Source organism: Natator depressus, chromosome 2 (assembly GCF_965152275.1).
Source record: "Natator depressus isolate rNatDep1 chromosome 2, rNatDep2.hap1, whole genome shotgun sequence".
Lineage (NCBI taxonomy): Eukaryota > Metazoa > Chordata > Testudines > Cheloniidae > Natator > Natator depressus.
Genome location: NC_134235.1, coordinates 192,119,131 through 192,137,832, shown reverse-complemented (window position 1 = coordinate 192,137,832; position 18,702 = coordinate 192,119,131). Strand labels below are relative to the sequence as shown.

The 18,702-nt window shown below is 42.0% G+C and overlaps 1 protein-coding gene across 1 annotated transcript in view; it reads left to right on the top strand.

The window, feature by feature from the left end:
• Positions 1-1,739: 1,739 nt before the first annotated feature.
• Positions 1,740-18,702, top strand: part of ZCWPW2 (zinc finger CW-type and PWWP domain containing 2) — an 80,960-nt gene continuing 63,997 nt past the window's right edge. The window contains exon 1 of the mRNA XM_074945633.1: positions 1,740-2,026. Within this exon, the coding sequence (XP_074801734.1) occupies positions 1,740-2,026 (287 nt within the window). The remainder of the gene's footprint in view (positions 2,027-18,702) is intronic.

The following is an 18,702-nucleotide window of genomic DNA, read 5'->3' as shown; positions in this document are numbered from 1 at the left end:
TTGCTTTTTTTCAGGCTCATTTCACTTGAAAAGTAGGACAAGTTCTGTCAAAAACCTTCCAACTATCTTCCAGTCAAACCATTCTATTGAAGAATTCCATGGCTGGGCCTGTGGGCTCCTACCTTTGTAGCTCAAGAAGTAGAGTCAACATTAATGTATTTCTCATCAAGATGACCCTGTGTTTTTGGTTTCTATTTTGTTTAGAATGTCCTGGGAATTTCTGTGTTTTCTCCAAAAATTACACAGATGAAAATCAGTGTAAAAAATTAGCTTCACAGTGTTTGGGGTAAATACTGGGATAAATATTTTGGGACAAGAGGACAGAAAAGAGCAACAAATAGAGGAAAGTAAGAATATTGAAAATAAAAGCAGTTTAATGCTGTGGTTTATTTCTGGAACTGTGTATTAACAATATGTGCATGCATGTGTCTATATCTTCCCCTCCGTTGCCTTACTTTGACAGACAGCCTTTAAATTTACACTTAGACTAATTTATTATTAACATAAGCACATCCACCTAATGAATGTATTGGATTTTCTTAACATAATCAGGATGTTCATGAACTTGAATGTTATAAAATGCAGGTGACAATCAATAAAAACTGAATAATACCTTTTGTAAAACCTGAGCGTTTTTCAGTTAAAAACCGAAAACAAGGGGCCTTACCCATTGAACATCTGGGTAATTAAAGTGACATTGAGAGGCTTTTGGCTTCAGGCTTATTCCAGTTCCAAAGACACATCATGACTCCTCTGATTCTGTTTAGTGCCTAGCTTCGGAGCAGGGTATCTGAAGCCAAGAAAATCAACTTTCTTTTCTACTGACTAGAGCAGAATAAAGATATACTATTCCTACTACTTCCTGATAAGAGGATGGGACCTTCCGACCCATAATCAATCTGCAAGTGCTGAACAAATGTATCTGGAGGACCTGATTTTGATTTGAAATTTTCAGTATTTGTCTGTTGTGAGCATTGATGTGCTCCAAAGGTCTTCTCATAATACACATTCCAATATGACTGAGAGATTGGTCTTTCTTGTGCTTCACACTAGGAACCAACCATTTCCAGTTCTACACTCTGCCTCTGCATTGGCCTCTGATCCGTAGGTCAGGGCATCATAATAATTCTGTACGTTAAAGTTTTTTTTCTTTCAATAAAAGATAAAAAGAAACCATAAAAAGTGTATGCTGCATATGGTTAGTAAAGGAGGTGTTCATTCATGTATCTTTATAATTACTAATTTATCTTACAGGATGGATGTGCTTTCAGAGGCAAAAGCGTATTTCAACCTGTCTTTTTAAGAAAACCCACCTTCATGTTTTTTTATTCTTGTTATATCTGTTTTTACTTCAGAATGTTTCCTTTGCAGGATGGTGAAGAGGAGATGTACAATCAGAAAGAAATATATTTGGTTTGGTCATCCTCTTTTTCTCCTTATTACTTCCTTGTCTTAAGCCTTAGATGTTTATTAATGGAGAAGGAAGCAGGTGGGGTTAGCTATGTCTTTTTGGCCTCTTTGTTTACTGGTAGATGGAGACAGAGTGCTGTTCGTTCAGGATGTTTCCTTTCCTTGAATGGGAAAAGGACAACTCTGGAAAAAGTTTATTTTTCTTCATATGAGTTGTTAGTTTATTTTGTTTTGTACTGATCTGCATAATTTTTTCCTTTACATTTCAGAATAAATAAAATTACAAAAATTGATCCTTAGAAGACTGGAAAAATCTTGGAGGTTTTGCTATGGATACTATAAACGAAAACCATTTTTATCTAGACAAAGTGTGGGTTCAATGTGAGATTGGCAGTTGTTTGAAATGGAGACTGCTATCAAGTGATGATGCTGCACAAGTTGATCACAGTGAGCCATGGTATTGTTATATGAATACTGACCCATGGTTTAATAATTGTTCTGTTTCTGAAGAATATTTTCCTGAAGAGTCTGAGTTTAATAAAAAGGGATTTAAATATGTCTACTCAGAACTTCCTATAGGAAGTCTAGTTTTGGTGAAAATGCGCAGCTGGCCAAGGTAAGGTTAAAATTGTTACAACTGTAAAAAAGTAAGACATCTGTTCATTTTGTAATGTGCACTTAATTTGAGTTCAGTTCTCCTTTGAAAAGTAAAAATGTGGTAGAAATATAATATTTACGGTTTCTCAGTGACTTGCAGATCTAATGGTCTCAGTTTATAGGTAAGATGATTTTTTTACCCCTAATTGTGAGCCCTACAAACACTACTTGGATTTTGAGAAGCAATCTGGGTTCTTTTCTTTTTTATGCATAATCAGAGTAGCTATGGGGGGAAAAATGTCCTCATTTACATCTGTTCAATTCTATAGTTTTAAATTATGCACTCAGTGGCACCTGTGTAACACCATTGCATTCAGTAGGTTTGCACAAGTGTAACTGATTAGCACTTAGTAAACAATATTGTAGATGATGGACAAGGAGAATAGAATTTAGCTTACTCTTTCCCTTAGCTGTGTTGGCTTTGTATGGCTAACAGGAGTAAGAATAAGATCTAGTAAAACCTGTTCTTTTTACTTAAAGTAACTAGTATCTCGAAATATTACCCCCCCCCCCCAAAAAAAAAAACCCACCAGATGTGCCATTTCTGCACAGTCTGTTCTTAGAATAAAAATGCGCTGTTTATTATCAGGACTTTGGTTTTTACCAGTTTTTGATGTTATCAATTTTTAAAGTTACTTTCTTGCTAAAAATGTATTACGGGTACAAGTTTTAGTATCATTAAAAAATGGACTCAGTACTACAGCTCACAGAATGGAAATAATGATTCACCCCTACCCTTTTCTCAATAAACAAACAACAGTTCCAATATATACTGTTCTCTTTTGTTGCTGCTTTATCCAGATTTTCTCTTTCACAGTCAGTAGGAGCAGTCGCCACTCCTCGCCTTTGTATTTGATGAAAAGAAAAAAAATCAGAAGTAGCAAGCCAAGAAAGTGTAGATAATGTAGGGAGTGTTGATTGCAGGGTGGATAAAAATCTCGGATTTTTTTTAAAAAATCCAGTATTTTTTTAAATCGGATTTTTTTGATCAAGTGCTTTTTGAGGAAAAAACCTATCTAAAGATAGTTTTAATTAAGGTACATTATTGCTCAAAGATATCTCATCATGGAATAGGGATTATAAATTCTAATTCTATAGTATGAGACAATATATTCATGTCATGTTTAAGAAAAGTTTTGAAAATGAGTTCCAATAATTAATGGATTAGGGACCAATTTTATGGGGTTCCAGGGGCTTCTGTATAGATTATTTAGATTAATCCATCCATCCATCCATCCATCCAATGGGGCTCAGTGTAGAACAGAGGTGGGCAAACTGTTTTGGCCCGAGGGCCACATCGGGGTTGTGCAACTGTATGGGTAGGGAAGTTTGTGCCTCCCCAAACAGCCTAGCCCCCACCCACTATCCACCCCCTCCCACTTCCCGCCTCCCTCAGAACCCCCGACCAATCCAATTCCCCCCCATCCAGCCGCTCCCTGCCCCCCTACCATGCCAGAGCCAGCCACGCCGCCACACTGCCTGACAGGAGCGGCAGGCCAGAGCATGGCTGTGGGGAAGGGGCCGGGGACTAGCCTGCCTGGCCAGGAGCTCAGGGGCCGGGCAGGATGGTCCTGTGGGCCGCCGTAGTTTGCCCACCTCTGGTCTAGAAAATACCATCAGAGATGCTTAGTTTTGCAATTCTCAAACTGTGGATTTGTGTCTCTAGAGACAGCATGTTTGTTAACAGCAAAAATGTTTTAAAATAAATAACATATAGAGGTGAGAAATAACAGATCTCAACCCTATTGCAAATCCCTCTGCAAATTTGTGTACACAGAGTCAATCCCTTACCTCTCTCTAAAAGTGCAGAGTTTCAAAAAGTTTAATAAATAGAAGATTGTTGGGGGGCGGAATAGATCTGGACAAGGAGAAGAACTCTGGAGATAAATGTGAGAAGGGAGGAACAGGCAGTAGAAACAAAAGTGAAACTGTTTGTTTCAGCAGCATATTCCAGAAGTCTTGAGGTCTTTCTGAGGGTAGCCTTCACTGATTTGAGATCTACCATGCCATTCTCTCATGAGAAGGGAAAACCTATAATGGCAGCAAGCTGTAAAAGAGACCCAGTTTGGGGAGGTCTCTATCTCTGAGTTGTGAAGAATATGTATTAAGGTTATAATAACCAACAAGAATGTACTTTTATGTAGAAATCCATGACTAAATCGAGTCTTCCTGGCTTGTGATTTAAATGATTATTTAAATCAAATCCACCCTGGTAGATTGCCATAGTAGCTAGCATTTTGATGCACTGTTTATAAACTTGCTGCAAGTTACTGTCGTCCAAGAACAGAACCCCAAAAATGACCATGACTTTCAAAAACACACACACACAAATGAGGTGTTAGAAAGACCATAAGACATTAGAGTTACATAAACTGTGATAATCACAAAGGCCCCCTTCAGGCCCCCAAGGTAGTGGTTCTGACTGCCAGTCCATTGTCTGAATGAATGAACACCCTTACTAGAAGTGAGTTTTAACAGAAGTGTCCAGGTTTTCTGTCCCCACACAAGATTGTCAGAGCTGCTTGTGCTTCAACAGAAGTGTTTATTACTTTACCAAGAATATGTGTGATGGGAGTGGTCTACATGTGCAAGGAGAATGCTTGTGAGATGTAAGATCTTTCAGAGAAAGAAGATGACTTAGATGACTACTTCTCTTCTGAGTATTTAAAGCCGTAAGAAGCTGTCAAAGAGCTGTCTTAATACTACAACCATGAAAATTTGACGAAGGCCTTCCCAAGAGGTTACTAAGGACACTAAGCCCTGGTCTACACTAGGAGTTAAGGTAGAATTTAGCAGCGTTAAATTGATTTAAACCTGCACCTGTCCACACGACAGAGCCCTTTTTTTCAACTTCAAGGGCTCTTAAAATTGATTTCCTTACTCCACCCCCGACAAGGAGATTAGTGCTGAAATCGGCCTTGCCAGGTCGAATTTGGGGTACTGTGGACGCAATTAGACAGTATCGGCCTCCGGGAGCTATCCCAGAGTGCTCCATTGTGACCGCTCTGGACAGCACTCTCAACTCAGATGCACTGGCCAGGTAGACAAGAAAAGGCCCGTGAACTTTTTGAATTTCAATTTCCTGTTGGCCAGTGTGGCAAGCTGCAGGTGAGTGCAGAGCTCATCAGCAGAGGTGACCATGATGGAATCCCAGAATCGCAAAAGAGCTCCAGCATGGACCGAACGGGAGGTACGGGATCTGATCGCTGTATGGGGAGAGGAATCCGTGCTATCAGAACTCCGTTCCAGTTTTCGAAATGCCAAAACATTTGTCAAAATCTCCCAGGGCATGAAGGACAGAGGCCATAACAGGGACCCGAAGCAGTGCTGCATGAAACTTAAGGAGCTGAGGCAAGCCTACCAGAAAACCAGAGAGGCAAACGGCCGCTCCGGGTCAGAGCCCCAAACATGCTGCTTGTCTGAGCTGCATGCCATTTTAGGAGGTTCAGCCACCATTACCCCAGCCGTGTTGTTTGACTCCTTCAATGGAGATGGAGGCAACACGGAAGCAGGTTTTGGGGACGAGGAAGATGATGATGAGGTTGTAGATAGCTCACAGCAAGCAAGCGGAGAAACCAGTTTTCCTGACAGCCAGGAACTGTTTCTCACCCTGGACCTGGAGCCAGTATCCTCTGAACCTACCCAACGCGGCCTCCTGGACCCGCCAGGCGGAAAAGAGACCTCCGGTGAGTGTACCTTTTTAAAATAGTATACATGGTTTAAAAGCAAGCATGTTTAATGATTAATTTGCCCTGGCATTTGCGGCTCTCCTGGATGTACTCCCAAGCCTTTGCAAAAGGTTTCTAGGGAGGGCAGCCTTATTCCGTCCAACATGGTAGGACACTTTACCACTCCAGGCCAGTAACACATGCTTGGGAATCATTGTAGAACAAAGCATTGCAGTGTATGTTTTCTGGTGTTCAAACAACATCCGTTCTTTCTCTCTGTGTTATCCTCAGGAGAGTGGTGATATTCATGGTCACCTGGTTGAAATAGGGTGCTTTTCTTCAGGGGACATTCCGAGGTGCCCGTTCCTGCTGGGCTCTTTGCCTGTGGCTGAACAGAAATGTTCCGCGCTGTTAGCCACGGGGAGGGGAGAGGGGCTAGCCACACGATGCAGGGAGGCAAAATGCGACCTTGGAATGAAAGCACATGTGCTATGTATGTAATGTTAACAGCAAGGTTGACCGTGAAAGAGTGTACCCATTGTTCTATAAAATGTGTCTTTTTAAATACCACCTCCACCAGCTGCATGTGTTTCAAGGATCATAGGATCTTCTCCTTCTCCATGTGGTCTCCTTCCCAGAGGCTAGCGAAGATTAGAAGGCGAAAAAAATGCATTCACGATGAAATGCTCTCTGAGCTCAGGCTGTCCTCCCACACTGACAGAGCACAGACGAATGTGTGGAGGCAGACAATGTCAGAGTGCAGGAAAGCACAAAATGACCGGGAGGAGAGGTGGCGGACTGAAGAGAGGGCTGAAGCTGAAAGGTGGAGGCAGGATTCAGTGCTGAGGCTGCTGGAGGATCAAACTAATATGCTCCAGCATATGGTTGAGCTGCAGGAAAGGCAGCTGGAGCACAGACCGCCACTACAGCCCCTGCGTAACCAACCACCATCCAGCCCAAGTTCCATAGCCTCCTCACCCAGACACCCAAGAATGTGGTGGGGGTGGGGGGCCTCCGGCCACCCAGCCACTCCACCCCAGAGGATTGCCCAAGCAACAGAAGGCTGGCATTCAATAAGTTTTAAAGTGCTATGTGGCCTTGTCCTTCCCTCCTCCACCACCACCCCTCCCGGGCTACCTTGTCAGTTATCCCCTTATTTGTGTGATTAATTAATAAAGAATGCATAAATGTGAAGCAACAATGACTTTATTGCCTCTGCAAGCGTTGATCAAAGGGAGGAGGGGAGGGTGGTTAGCTTACAGGGAAGTAGAGTGAACCAAGGGGTGGGGAGTTTCATCAAGGAGAAACAAACAGAACTTTCACACCGTAGCCTGGCCAGTCATGAAACTGGTTTTCAAAGCTTCTCTGATGCGCACCGCACCCTCCTGTGCTCTTCTAACTGCCCTGGTGTCTGGCTGCGCGTAACCAGCGGCCAGGCGACTTGCCTCAACCTCCCACCGTGCCATAAACGTCTCCCCCTTACACTCACAGATATTGTGGAACGCACAGCGAGCTGTAATAACAGTGGGAATATTGGTTTCGCTGAGGTCTAAACGAGTCAGTAAACTGCGCCAGCGCGTTTTAAACGTCTAAATGCACATTCTACCACCATTCTGCACTTGCTCAGCCTGTAGTTGAACAGCTCCTGACTACTGTCCAGGCTGCCTGTGTACGGCTTCATGAGCCATGGCAGTAAGGGGTAGGCTGGGTCCCCAAAGATAACTATAGGCATTTCAACATCCCCAACGGTTATTTTCTGGTCTGGGAATAAAGTCCCTTCCTGCAGCTTTTGAAACAGACCAGAGTTCCTGAAGATGCGAGCGTCATGTACCTTTCCCGGCCATCCCACGTTGATGTTGGTGAAACGTCCCTTGTGATCCACCAGTGCTTGCAGCACTATTGAAAAGTACCCCTTGCGGTTTATGCACTTGCCGGCTTGTTTCCCCGGTGCCAAGATAGGGATATGGGTTCTGTCTATGGCCCCACCACAGTTAGGGAATCCCATTGCAGCAAAGCCATCCACTATGACCTGCATATTTCCCAGGGTCACTACCCTTGATATCAGCAGATCTTTGATTGCGTTGGCTACGTGCATCACAGCAGCCCCCACAGTAGATTTGCCCACTCCAAATTGATTCCCGACTGACCGGTAGCTGTCTGGCGTTGCAAGCTTCCACAGGGCTATTGCCACTCGCTTCTCAACTGTGAGGGCTGCTCTCATCTTGGTATTCATGCGCTTCAGGGCGGGGGAAAGCAAGTCACAAAGTTCCATGAAAGTGCCCTTACGCATGCGAAAGTTTCGCAGCCACTGGGAATCATCCCAGACCTGCAACACTATGCGATCCCACCAGTCTGTGCTTGTTTCCCGGGCCCAGAATTGGCGTTCCACGGCATGAACCTGCCCCATTAGCACCATGATGCCCACATTTCCAGGGCCTGTGCTTTGAGAGAAGTCTGTGTCCATGTCCTCATCACTCTCCTCACTGCGCTGTCGTCACCTACTTGCCCGGTTTCGCTTTGCCAGGTTCTGGTGCTGCATATACTGCTGGATAATGCGTGTGGTGTTTAATGTGCTCCTAATTGCCAAAGTGATCTGAGCGGGCTTCATGCTTGCCGTGGTATGGCGTCTGCACAGAAAAAAGGCACGGAACGATTGTCTGCTGTTGCTCTGACAGAGGGAGGGGTGACTGACGACATGGCTTACAGGGAATTAAAATCAACAAAGGGGGTGGCTTTACATCAAGGAGAAACAAAAACAACTGTCACACAGAATGGCCCTCTCAAGGATTGAACTCAAACTCCTTGGTTTAGCAGGTTAATGCTCAACCCCCTAAGCTATCCCTCCCTCTGGTATTTCAGGCAGGACTGAATCTCCATTAAAGTTTTCAAGGTGCCCCTTACCAACCTCACCAAAACAATTGTCGGCCGTTGATTTCATGGAGGGAGGGAGGGAGGGGGGGAAGCAAATGAGTACAAAACAAATCTGGTCTATTTCTTGTTTTGATCCACTCCATCTATCTTTTACATCTTTGGCTGGCAGCAGATGATGCAGTAGGACTGCAAGCCATCCTCATCTCCTGCCTGCCCGGCAGAAGATGTACAATAGGACTGCCTGCAGGACTAAAGAGAATGACCTCCTAATTTAGTCCCTGCACCCCTGTCTGCGCAGGTGCTCCTGACCGACCTTACCGAGGCGGCCAGGATCACCTCGGACATGATGACGATGGTTTTCAGGCCTATTGCACTGTCTGCTACCACAAGGCAATGGGTTGCTGCTGCTGTGTAGCAATGCAGTACCGCATCTGCCAGCATCCAGGAGACATACGGTGACAGTGAGCTGAGCGGGCTCCATGTTTGCCGTGGTATGGCGTCTGCACAGGTAACTCAGGAAAAAAGGCACAAAACGATTGTCTGTAGTTGCTTTCACAGAGGGAGGGCCTGATGACATGTACCCAGAACCACCCGTGACAATGTTTTTTGCCCATCGGCATTGGGATCTCAACCCAGAATTCCAATGGGCGGCGGAGACTGCGGGAACTGTGGGATAGCTACCCACAGTGCAACACTCCGGAAGTGGACACTAGCCTCGGTACTGTGGAAGCACTCCGCCGAGTTGATGCACTTAGAGCATTTTGTGTGGGGACACACACAATCGACTATATAAAAACGATTTCTAAAAAACCGACTTCTATAAATTCGACCTAATTTCGTAGTGTAGACATACCCTAAGTAGTCACAGATTGAGAGGTAAAGTTCTAGCATGGATTAGAAACTGGCCAAGAGACAAAAAGCAAACAATAGGAATAAAAAGTGAGCTATCAATATGAAGAGAGTTTAATAGCGGTGTGCTAGGTTCTGTACTAAACCTAGTGTTTAATATATTTACTTATTTTTCTTATATTTTATTTATTTATTTTATTTTATTTTACTTATTTCTTTTTATATTTACTTAGTGATCTGGAGAAGCAAGTAAACACAAATGGGAAAAATTTTATATAAGGCAAAATTAGTTAGTTTCTCTTTTGAGGATTGTGTATATGGTTCCCCACTTTAGGAAGAGGAATGCTTCTGGTTCCCAAGCTTGGAAATTTCTAGCAAGTACTAATTGTTGGTGCTACATGTGTGTCCTTTATTGTTCTACCAGAGGTGAAAGTAACTTAAAGGACTTAGTGGTACACAGAGCGGCCGGGGTCCTGGGCAAAGGGGAGCTCTGGGGGGTAGACTCCCACAGCCAGACCTTCAGCGCTGCCCAGCCCACGCCGCCCGGGGCTCCGGCGGTGATTTAAAGGGCCCCAGGGCAGCTGCCCCGTTTCCCCCCGTCCCATCAGCGGCCCTGCCGGTACACAGCAACACTTTAACATCAGCCATATACCGGCCGGTACCGGCGGCCACTTTCTTACCAGTATGCTGTACCGGCTTACTTTCACCTCTGTGTTCTACACACTCAGACATGGAGTTATAAAATGGACCATAGCCACAACTTCTCCTTGCTTCATTCCAACCACTGAAGGAGCAGTGAGTGTCCTGAAAGCTTTCTTTGTCAGTTCTATTGTTTGTCCTTTCTCATTAGGATTTTATTTCTTGTTGCTCATACGTTGAGTAGCTTTTTTTTTTTTTTTTTTTTCCTGTTGTCAGTGACCTTGTGGGCTCCTTCTAGAGTCTTGCAGCTTTGGGCTGTTCAGTTGGGCCATAGGAGATTCTTGGGTCTAGAGATAGGCCTCAAACTCTGTGTTGCTTGCAGCATCATAATGTCAGTCATCAATGACCATCTACAGTGCCTGAGTAAAAGCAACAGTCAAGAGATTTTTCTCTGTCTTGACTTTGCTGCCATAACATTAAAACATTTGGAAGGCCTCCTTGAACTCTATCTCAGGGAGGAGTTTCCTGGAGTTTGATACAGTCTCCAGCGTTGTCAGCATCAAAGAACTTTTGGACTCCGCTTTTAAATTAGAATCTGTGGAGCAACTCTGCTGTACACTTTTGGGGTGGTGGGGTAGGAGAGGAGAGTTTCTCCTCATTTTCTTCACAGTGTTCTATGATGCCCAGCTCAGGTATCTGGGTTGGGAGATTGTCTTCCCTGTATGCTAAGGGCCAAATATACAGCCCAATGTGATTGCTTGGGTGAGATAAAGGGCAGAATTTGGCCCTTTATAAAGAGTGTCAAACACCAGGTTTTTACCTTAACACATAGCAGGAATCTGCTTGAATTCATTTTTTTGCTCTTGCTCTTGCTCTTGCTCTTTTTTTGGCTGCTCTTTGGACTGTTAACAGCACTAGTAGCTAGCCTGAAGTACCATTTTTATGAGTTCTAGGGCAATGTATTGAAGTTAGATTACACATTTTTGTCTACCAGAATATGGCAAGGCAAATAGTGAATTTTCTAAGTATTGGCTCAGTCATTTCACTTGTGTTCAGATGTCCATCTCAATTTCATTTCAATTTACGGGGGACACTTCACCTTAATTTTATGTGTGTATAATATGTGTTTGTGTATAAAATGGCACAGCATGTTAATTGCTGCCAGATACTAGAAAAAGGAGAGCAAAAGGGGAAAAAGTAAAAGAAGGAAAGGAGAGAGAGAGAGGGGAAGCTATATAAGGAGGAAAGACAGGAAATATAAAACTCACTGGGACTTCTTTGGGATACAAATCGTTGTAGAATCCATTTCTTGAAAAAGAAATGCTACTGTATTGTGCTAGCATTTTTTGCTCTACTTTCACATTTCCTTTTTCAGTTTTGGTTGGGTGTCAGATTTCTAAAGCACATAGGGTTGCCAATTTTCTAATCCCTGAAAACTAAACACCCTCCCCCACCCCTTCCCTGAAGCCCCGCCCGTGCCACACCTCTTCCTCCGAGTTCCCGCCCCACCTTTCCCCCCCTCCATTGCTCGCTCCCCAATCCCCCCGGACTCACCAGCCCCCTGCAGTCCTGGGCTGGGAGGAGCTGACACGGAGCCTGCCCACTTGCCAATAGGGACACGGCAGGGATCAGTCCGTGGAGCGAGGGAGTGGGGTGGGGAAATCGGGGCACAGAGGGGTGCGGAAATTGGGGCACAGTGGGGTAGGAGGGCCCGTCCTGGGAGCGAGGGGCCGGGGTGGGGAAATCAGGGCATAGCGGGGTGGGCTTGGTCCCCAGAGCGAGGGGTTGGGGTGGGGAAATTGGGGCACAGCAGGGCAGGACAGGGGCAGACAAGTTAACACAAACACACACCATTGGATGGCATCAGTACCGACTTTGGAGCCTGGTCCTGGAGTCATTCAGTTCTCTCCCTCAGGCTGGGGGGAAAGAAGAGCAGCAGCTGCTAAGCCCCCCACCCCAGTGGTGGAGGCTGCTGGAAGCTGCCAGTTTCCCTTTCGACCAGACGTTCCAGTCGAAAAACGGACACCTGGCAACCCTAATTAGGCACAGTAGTAGGCCACCATGTTGATAGCCTAGCCAAACATGGTACTGCTTCCTTGACTGTTATGGCTTCTAAATGTTATGGCTTCTCGTATGTCACTTTGGTGTAAGTTAGTGTGCAACAGAGAGAGATGAAAGGTTCCTGTTCTAAAAAGTTGAAGTCTTGCTACAAGATTACTGCAAGGGAAAAGCTTGACGTCTTTCTCTATGAAGGCCAAAATCTTTTCTTCTCTACCAAATGTTTCTAGTGTAATCTTTGATTTAAACGTTTTCAATTAGTATTTTAAATATAAATAATACCAATAACTAAATTAAATTCCTTAGATTTGAGTCTCTGGGACAGTTACAGATAAATTTAATGTAATGGAGGACTGAATGACATAAGTGATAAAATTAAAAACTTTATTTAAAATTAATTCATTAAGGCAAACAGACATTACGGTAAAACCACATACTGCATTTTATATTTACATTCTAAGATGAAATGGTGCATCCAGGGGTGATCAGTTCTTGGATGAGAAGAATGGTATATAATCTCTTTCTCTAATGGTATTTTGATGGTGGATGAGCACGCTAATCTAAAATTAGCATACTGCCCTTTTTATAATCAGTTATAACAACACCTTTTAATTAATTAGCATTAAGCTTGCTTTTTACCATATCTGTATTTCTGCTTCCGTAATTAAAATACCTTCTTCTCCTTCACTGGCTATTTAATACTAAATATAATTAACATCTGTGTAAATGCGATTCCAGTATCTGTCAATGTAGACAGCATTCTTCCAAAACATTCACATTTTGTTTAAAACTCTTGATAAAACCTGTTAGGCCCAAGCATGTTATATGACCTGGGATTATGTACCAATTTATCTCTAACTTGCCTCTGAAATATCTCGCTTTATTTCATCCACAGTTTAGAAGGCCTCACTATTGACAAGCCTAAATTTATGCTCCATAACCTATTCTCTACTTACATTTCCGCACATTTCTATTACATTTTTATTTAACATAAACAAACATCACTTTGATAGGCTGCACCAGTTGATGAAACTGTTCTGTGTAGTGAATCTGGGCTCCTACAACTGAAAATAAAGTTGACATCTTGCTCTGAGGACTTTTCACATACATTTTGGTTAAAATCAGTGTGTGTGGATTGGAGTTTTCTGTTCTATAGTATGAGAGTCCTGTCAGATGGAAGCAAATGCAGTGTGACATCTGATTGAATTTCAACCTGTTTTGCTTACTGTGGTTTTGGAAGCATGTGGACACTTGTAATCTGCAACCTCAGGCAACACACAGTAAAGGCAAGTGGGGACATTGGGAAATTTTTTGGCAAAGATTGATAATGCTTCCCTATGAGAGGGTCAGCGTTGGGATTTCCTTGAAGAAATGCTTATTCATCCCTTTTTCCAGAAATCATTTCTTGATGTGGGCAGTTTCTAACCTTCCTTTTTTAAAGTTATGGCAAAGCTTTAAAAGACTGTTTAAAAGTTTGAAAAGACTGTTGATCCTTAATACCTGTCTTTAGTTCTAGGAATTGTGTGGAGACTGTGATACTTTCATTGGCTGATAGTCTAGTAGTGTAAAAGGCTAGTTGTCCACCTTAAGTATTTTAGACGTGATCAGCCTTTCAGATCACTGGTCAGGAGATAAAGCTGACTCATCTATGGATCTGGAGGAGAGTGGATGGAGTTGCATTTCAGTGGCTCCATTCCTGCCTTTTGAAGATGACTGCTGAACAAAAGTGGCTGCTGAACAGTTGCTTATCTGCTCCAGAAGCTTTCTCATGTAGGGAATATTAGGGCTCTACTGGCCATTCTGTTGAATGTGTATATAAGGATACAGAGAGAGAAGCAGTGCCATCTGTGTGCAGATGACTCAGTGCTATGTCTCCTTTTTATTGGAACTATATAATGCTCTGCCTTTGTATTCTTGATGTCTGGCCAGGTAGAGTCCTGCACGAGAACGAGTTAAGTAGAGATTAGGGCTGTTGATTAGTCGCAGTTAACTCAAAAAAATTAATTGTGATTAATCACAGTTTTAATTGCACTGTTAAACAGACTACCAATCGAGATTGATTAAGTATTTTGGGATGTTTTTCTACATTTTCAAATATATTTATGTCAATTATATTGAAATATTCAATATATTCAAATATATTGATTTCAATTATAACAAAGTGTACAGGGCTCATTTTATATTTTTATTATAAATATTTGCACTGTAAAAATGATAAACAAAAAAACAGTATTTTTCAATTCACCTCATACAAGTACCGTAATGGAATCTTCATAATGAAAGTGCAACTAACAAATGTAGATTTGGGGGTTTTTTTTTGTTACATAACTGCACGCAAAAACAAAACAAGGTAAAACGTAGAGCCTACAAGTCTGCTCAGTCCTACTTCTTGTTCAGCCAATCGCTAAAACAAACAAGATTGTTTACATTTATGGGAGATAATGCTGACTGCTTCTTATTTACAATGTCATGAAAGTGACAACAGGTGTTTGCATGGCACTTTTGTAGCTGGTATTGCAAGGTATTTACATACCAGATATGCTAAAGATTCATATGTCCCTTCATGCTTTGGCCACCATTCCAGAGGACATGCTTCTATGCTGATGACACTCATTAAAAAAATAATGCGTTTATTAAATTTTGACAGAGTTCCTTGGGGGGAGAATAGTATGTCCCCTACTCTGTTTTATCCACATTCTGCCATATGTTTCATGTTACAGCAGTCTGCGATGATGACCCAGCACATGTTGGTTGTTCAGTTTAAAAACACTTTCACTGCAGATTTGACAAAACACAAAGAAGTTACCAACATGAGCTTTCTAAAGCTAGCTATAGCACTCGACCCAAAGTTTAATCTGAAGTGCCTTCCAAAATCTGAGAGGGACGAGGTGTGGAGCATGCTTTTAGAAGTCTTAAAAGAGCAACACTCCAATGCGGAAACTACAGAACCCAAACCATCAAAAAAGAAAATCAACCTTCTGCTGGTGGCATCTGACTCAGATGATGAAAGTGAACATGTGTCGGTCTGCACTGGTTTGGATCATTATTGAGCAGAACTCGTCATCAGCATGGATGCATGTCCTCTGGAATGATAGTTGAAGCATGAAGGGACATGAATCTTTAGCGCATCTGGCATGTAAATATCTTGTGATGTTGGCTACAACAGTGCCATGCGAACGCCTGTTCTAGCTTTCAAGTGACATTGTAAACTAGAAGCGGGCAGCATTATTTCCTGCAAATGTAAAAAAAAAAAAATCTTATTTGTCTGAGTGACTGGCTGAACAAGAAGTAGGACTGAGTGGACTTGTATGCTCTGTTTTACATGGTTTTGTTTTTGAGTGCAGTTCTTTTTTCTACATAATTCTAAATTTGTAAGTCCAACTTTCATGATAAAGCGATTGCATTACAATACTTGTATAAGATGAATCAAAAATAATTTTTTTACAGCACAAATATTTTTAATAAAAAATAAATATAAAGTGAGTACTGTACTCTTTGTTCTGTGTTGTCACTGAAATCAATAAAAAGAACAAGGAGTACTTGTGGCACCTTAGACTAACAAATTTATTTGAGCATAAGCTTTCATGGGCTAAAACCCACTTCATCGGATGCATGCGGTGGAAAATACAGTAGGAAGATATATATACACAGGGAACATGGAAAAAATGGGTGTTACCATACACACTATAAAGAGAGTGATCAATTAAGATGAGTTATTATCAGCAGGAGAAAAGTGAGTGACCAGGGAGATTGAAGTGTTCTCTGACTGATTTTTTAATGTTATAGTTCTTGACATCTGATTTGTGTCCATTTATTCTTTTACGTAGAGACTGTACAGTTTGGCCAATGTACATGGCAGAGGGGCATTGCTACATGATGGCATATATCACACTGGTAGATGTGCAGGTGAACATCTGCAGCCTCAGATAGTGTGGCTGATGTGATTAGGTCCTGTGATGGTGTCCCATGAATAGATTTGTGGACAGAGTTGGCAATGTAATCAATGTATTTGAAAATGTAGAAAATATCCAAAATATTTAAATAAATGGAATTCTATTATTTAACTGCGATTAATTGTGTGATTAATTGCAATTTCTTTACGTGTGCGATTAATCACAATTTTTTTAAATCACTTGACAGCCTTAGTAAAGATCCATCCAGATAAGATGATATACTGCTGTATAGATGGAACTACCCAGAGAAAGTGGGGAAGATGATAGTAGCTTCCTCTCTGGAGGGGAGTGTGAGCCCTTTATTAGTGAGATTCACAATCTCAAGCTGTTGTTGATGCTTGGCATTGCTGGAGTCCCAGGTAGCTACAGCAGCTAGAAGTACATTTATCTGTCTTTCTTTGGTGAGGAGATTGAAATATTTCCGCTGTGATGTGGATCTTCCTATATTGCTTTTTTGATGTATAAAGAAGGCTTAAAAGGTGCGAGGTATAGTTTTAGTTTGTTTTTTTTAAATTTGGCTGGTTTTTTATTAGAAATTCAGTTATTGTCTGACCTGGAAGACTCGGATCTTGGAGAAATAGTGAAGTGAAAGCATCATAAAGCCAAAAGAGAAAAAGCTGAGCAGTTTAAGTTCCTAGACCAGGCGTGGGCAAACTTTTTGGCCCGAGGGCCACATCGGGGTTGCACAACTCTTTACACTAAGCCATAGAAGACCAGTATTGACATTTCTGATATTTCTAAGCTTAAAAAAAAAAAAAGGAAAATCTTTTGACTTTTATGCATGATAAAGAAGAAAAAAAAAGCAAAAGTTCAGTTTTTGAAAAATCCTTTGTAGTTCATTTTTAATGATAATTTTCATATGCAACATTTTGTACTTATATTATTGATTTGCTTCAGTTGATTTTTTTTAAATCTATAAATATTCATATTGTTTGGGTCCTGGCTACCCCAGAGACTACTTGTCAATGCACTATCACAACAGTTGAGATCCATTTAGGTTCGGTAGCTGACAAAACCCTAAATGTGAACCTCAGTTCACAGTTTGCACAGGAGGGGTCTTTTGCTCTGGAATTTCCTTCCACTGTTGGTCCAGTGAAGTCCAAGTCCGCTGACCTTCAGTGCATAATGTAAAGGACATCTCTTTACTTAAGGCTTGAGTCAGTTACCTTCACTCATACGAAATAGTACCTCACTCTGTAAGTGGTCTGGCTGATTTCAGTAGAATTGTTTGCAGTGCATTACTCGTTAGGAGTAAAAGTGGCAGATTCTGGTCATTGTGCTTTTTGGCTTGAGGGATAGTACTTGGGTCGGATGACTGTTGTTTGTAAGAGGGTCATTGTACTCTTCCTTAGGTATGCGTGCCTCAGTTTACCCTTCCATACCTTTGGGTTAACTACATATCACAAAATGATAGTTCTAAATAAAAATGTACACTTCTGGGGTCTGATTATGAGTTATCAAAATCTGTTTAACTGTTCAGCCTTGTATCGGGCTTCCCAAGTTTAATTGGCTCTTTCCCTAGCTTCAGAGTGACGCAAGGGTCAGCATAAGGGTTTCCCATGTCTCACACCATATCCCCTTGTTTGCAGGTATTTCTTCTAAGACTATTCCAGACCCTTGGCTGATGCTATACAGCCAGCAGCTGTCCTTCTGCTGTCTCTCTGGAGAGCACCACACAATACATTTCTCATTTCCCTGGCCTCCCCGAGTCTGAGCCTAGAGCCCTGCTTTATATAGTCTTGACAGCCAGTCACATGCCCCTAAGTCACAATCCTTTCTCTTGAGTCTGTTTGCACTGTTGCAAGAAGCTGTTTCCTTCCTGAAGTAGAAGGTTAACACTCTTCCTGCCAATTCTATGGTGGGGTCTTCACAGTCCATCACAATGTGGATAAAGGAAAGAGTTCTTTCCATTTTTCAGTTTTGTTGTTTTTTTAAATTTGCTTTTTAACATTTTTCTTTAATTGTATATACACAAAGAGGTTATCATGGGATGAATAAAAAATAATTATTTCACAGCCATGTTTCCCGTGCTTCTTATGATGGGTGTTTCTCAGTCTCTTAATACAAGTACCTTACCACCATTTTTTTTGTCACACTGAACAAATATCAGGTCATCTCTACCTGAATGAAAGGAAGTGAGACTTTTGCGTGTGTAATGAATCAAAGTAACATGGCATGCAGATTTTCAGTGCTAATGAGAAGCTTTTTCAAAACCATAGCATGGAGGAGGAACGCAATAAATTCAAATGTTCATCAGGACAATTGTAGTTTGAAATCCGATACTGCAGGCAGATAAGAAAGGAGATTTACTATCTGTCCCTTTCACGTTCCTCTTATATTTTTTATAATTATATTTGACAAGTTGGCCAGGACAGTTTCAAGCAAAGAAGACCTGAAGGTGATCTCTTACCCCAGAGCTACACAAGGTGACTAGGAACCTAAATGAAACGAAGAACTAAACTGGTACAATTAACAGTCTTTAGGATCACCAGATATTGGTGTATGCGTTTATCTGACCTTTGTGACAAAACTATTGTTACTATTATATTTATTATTTATAGCACACTAAAATATGGTAGACACTTTAGGTATTGCAG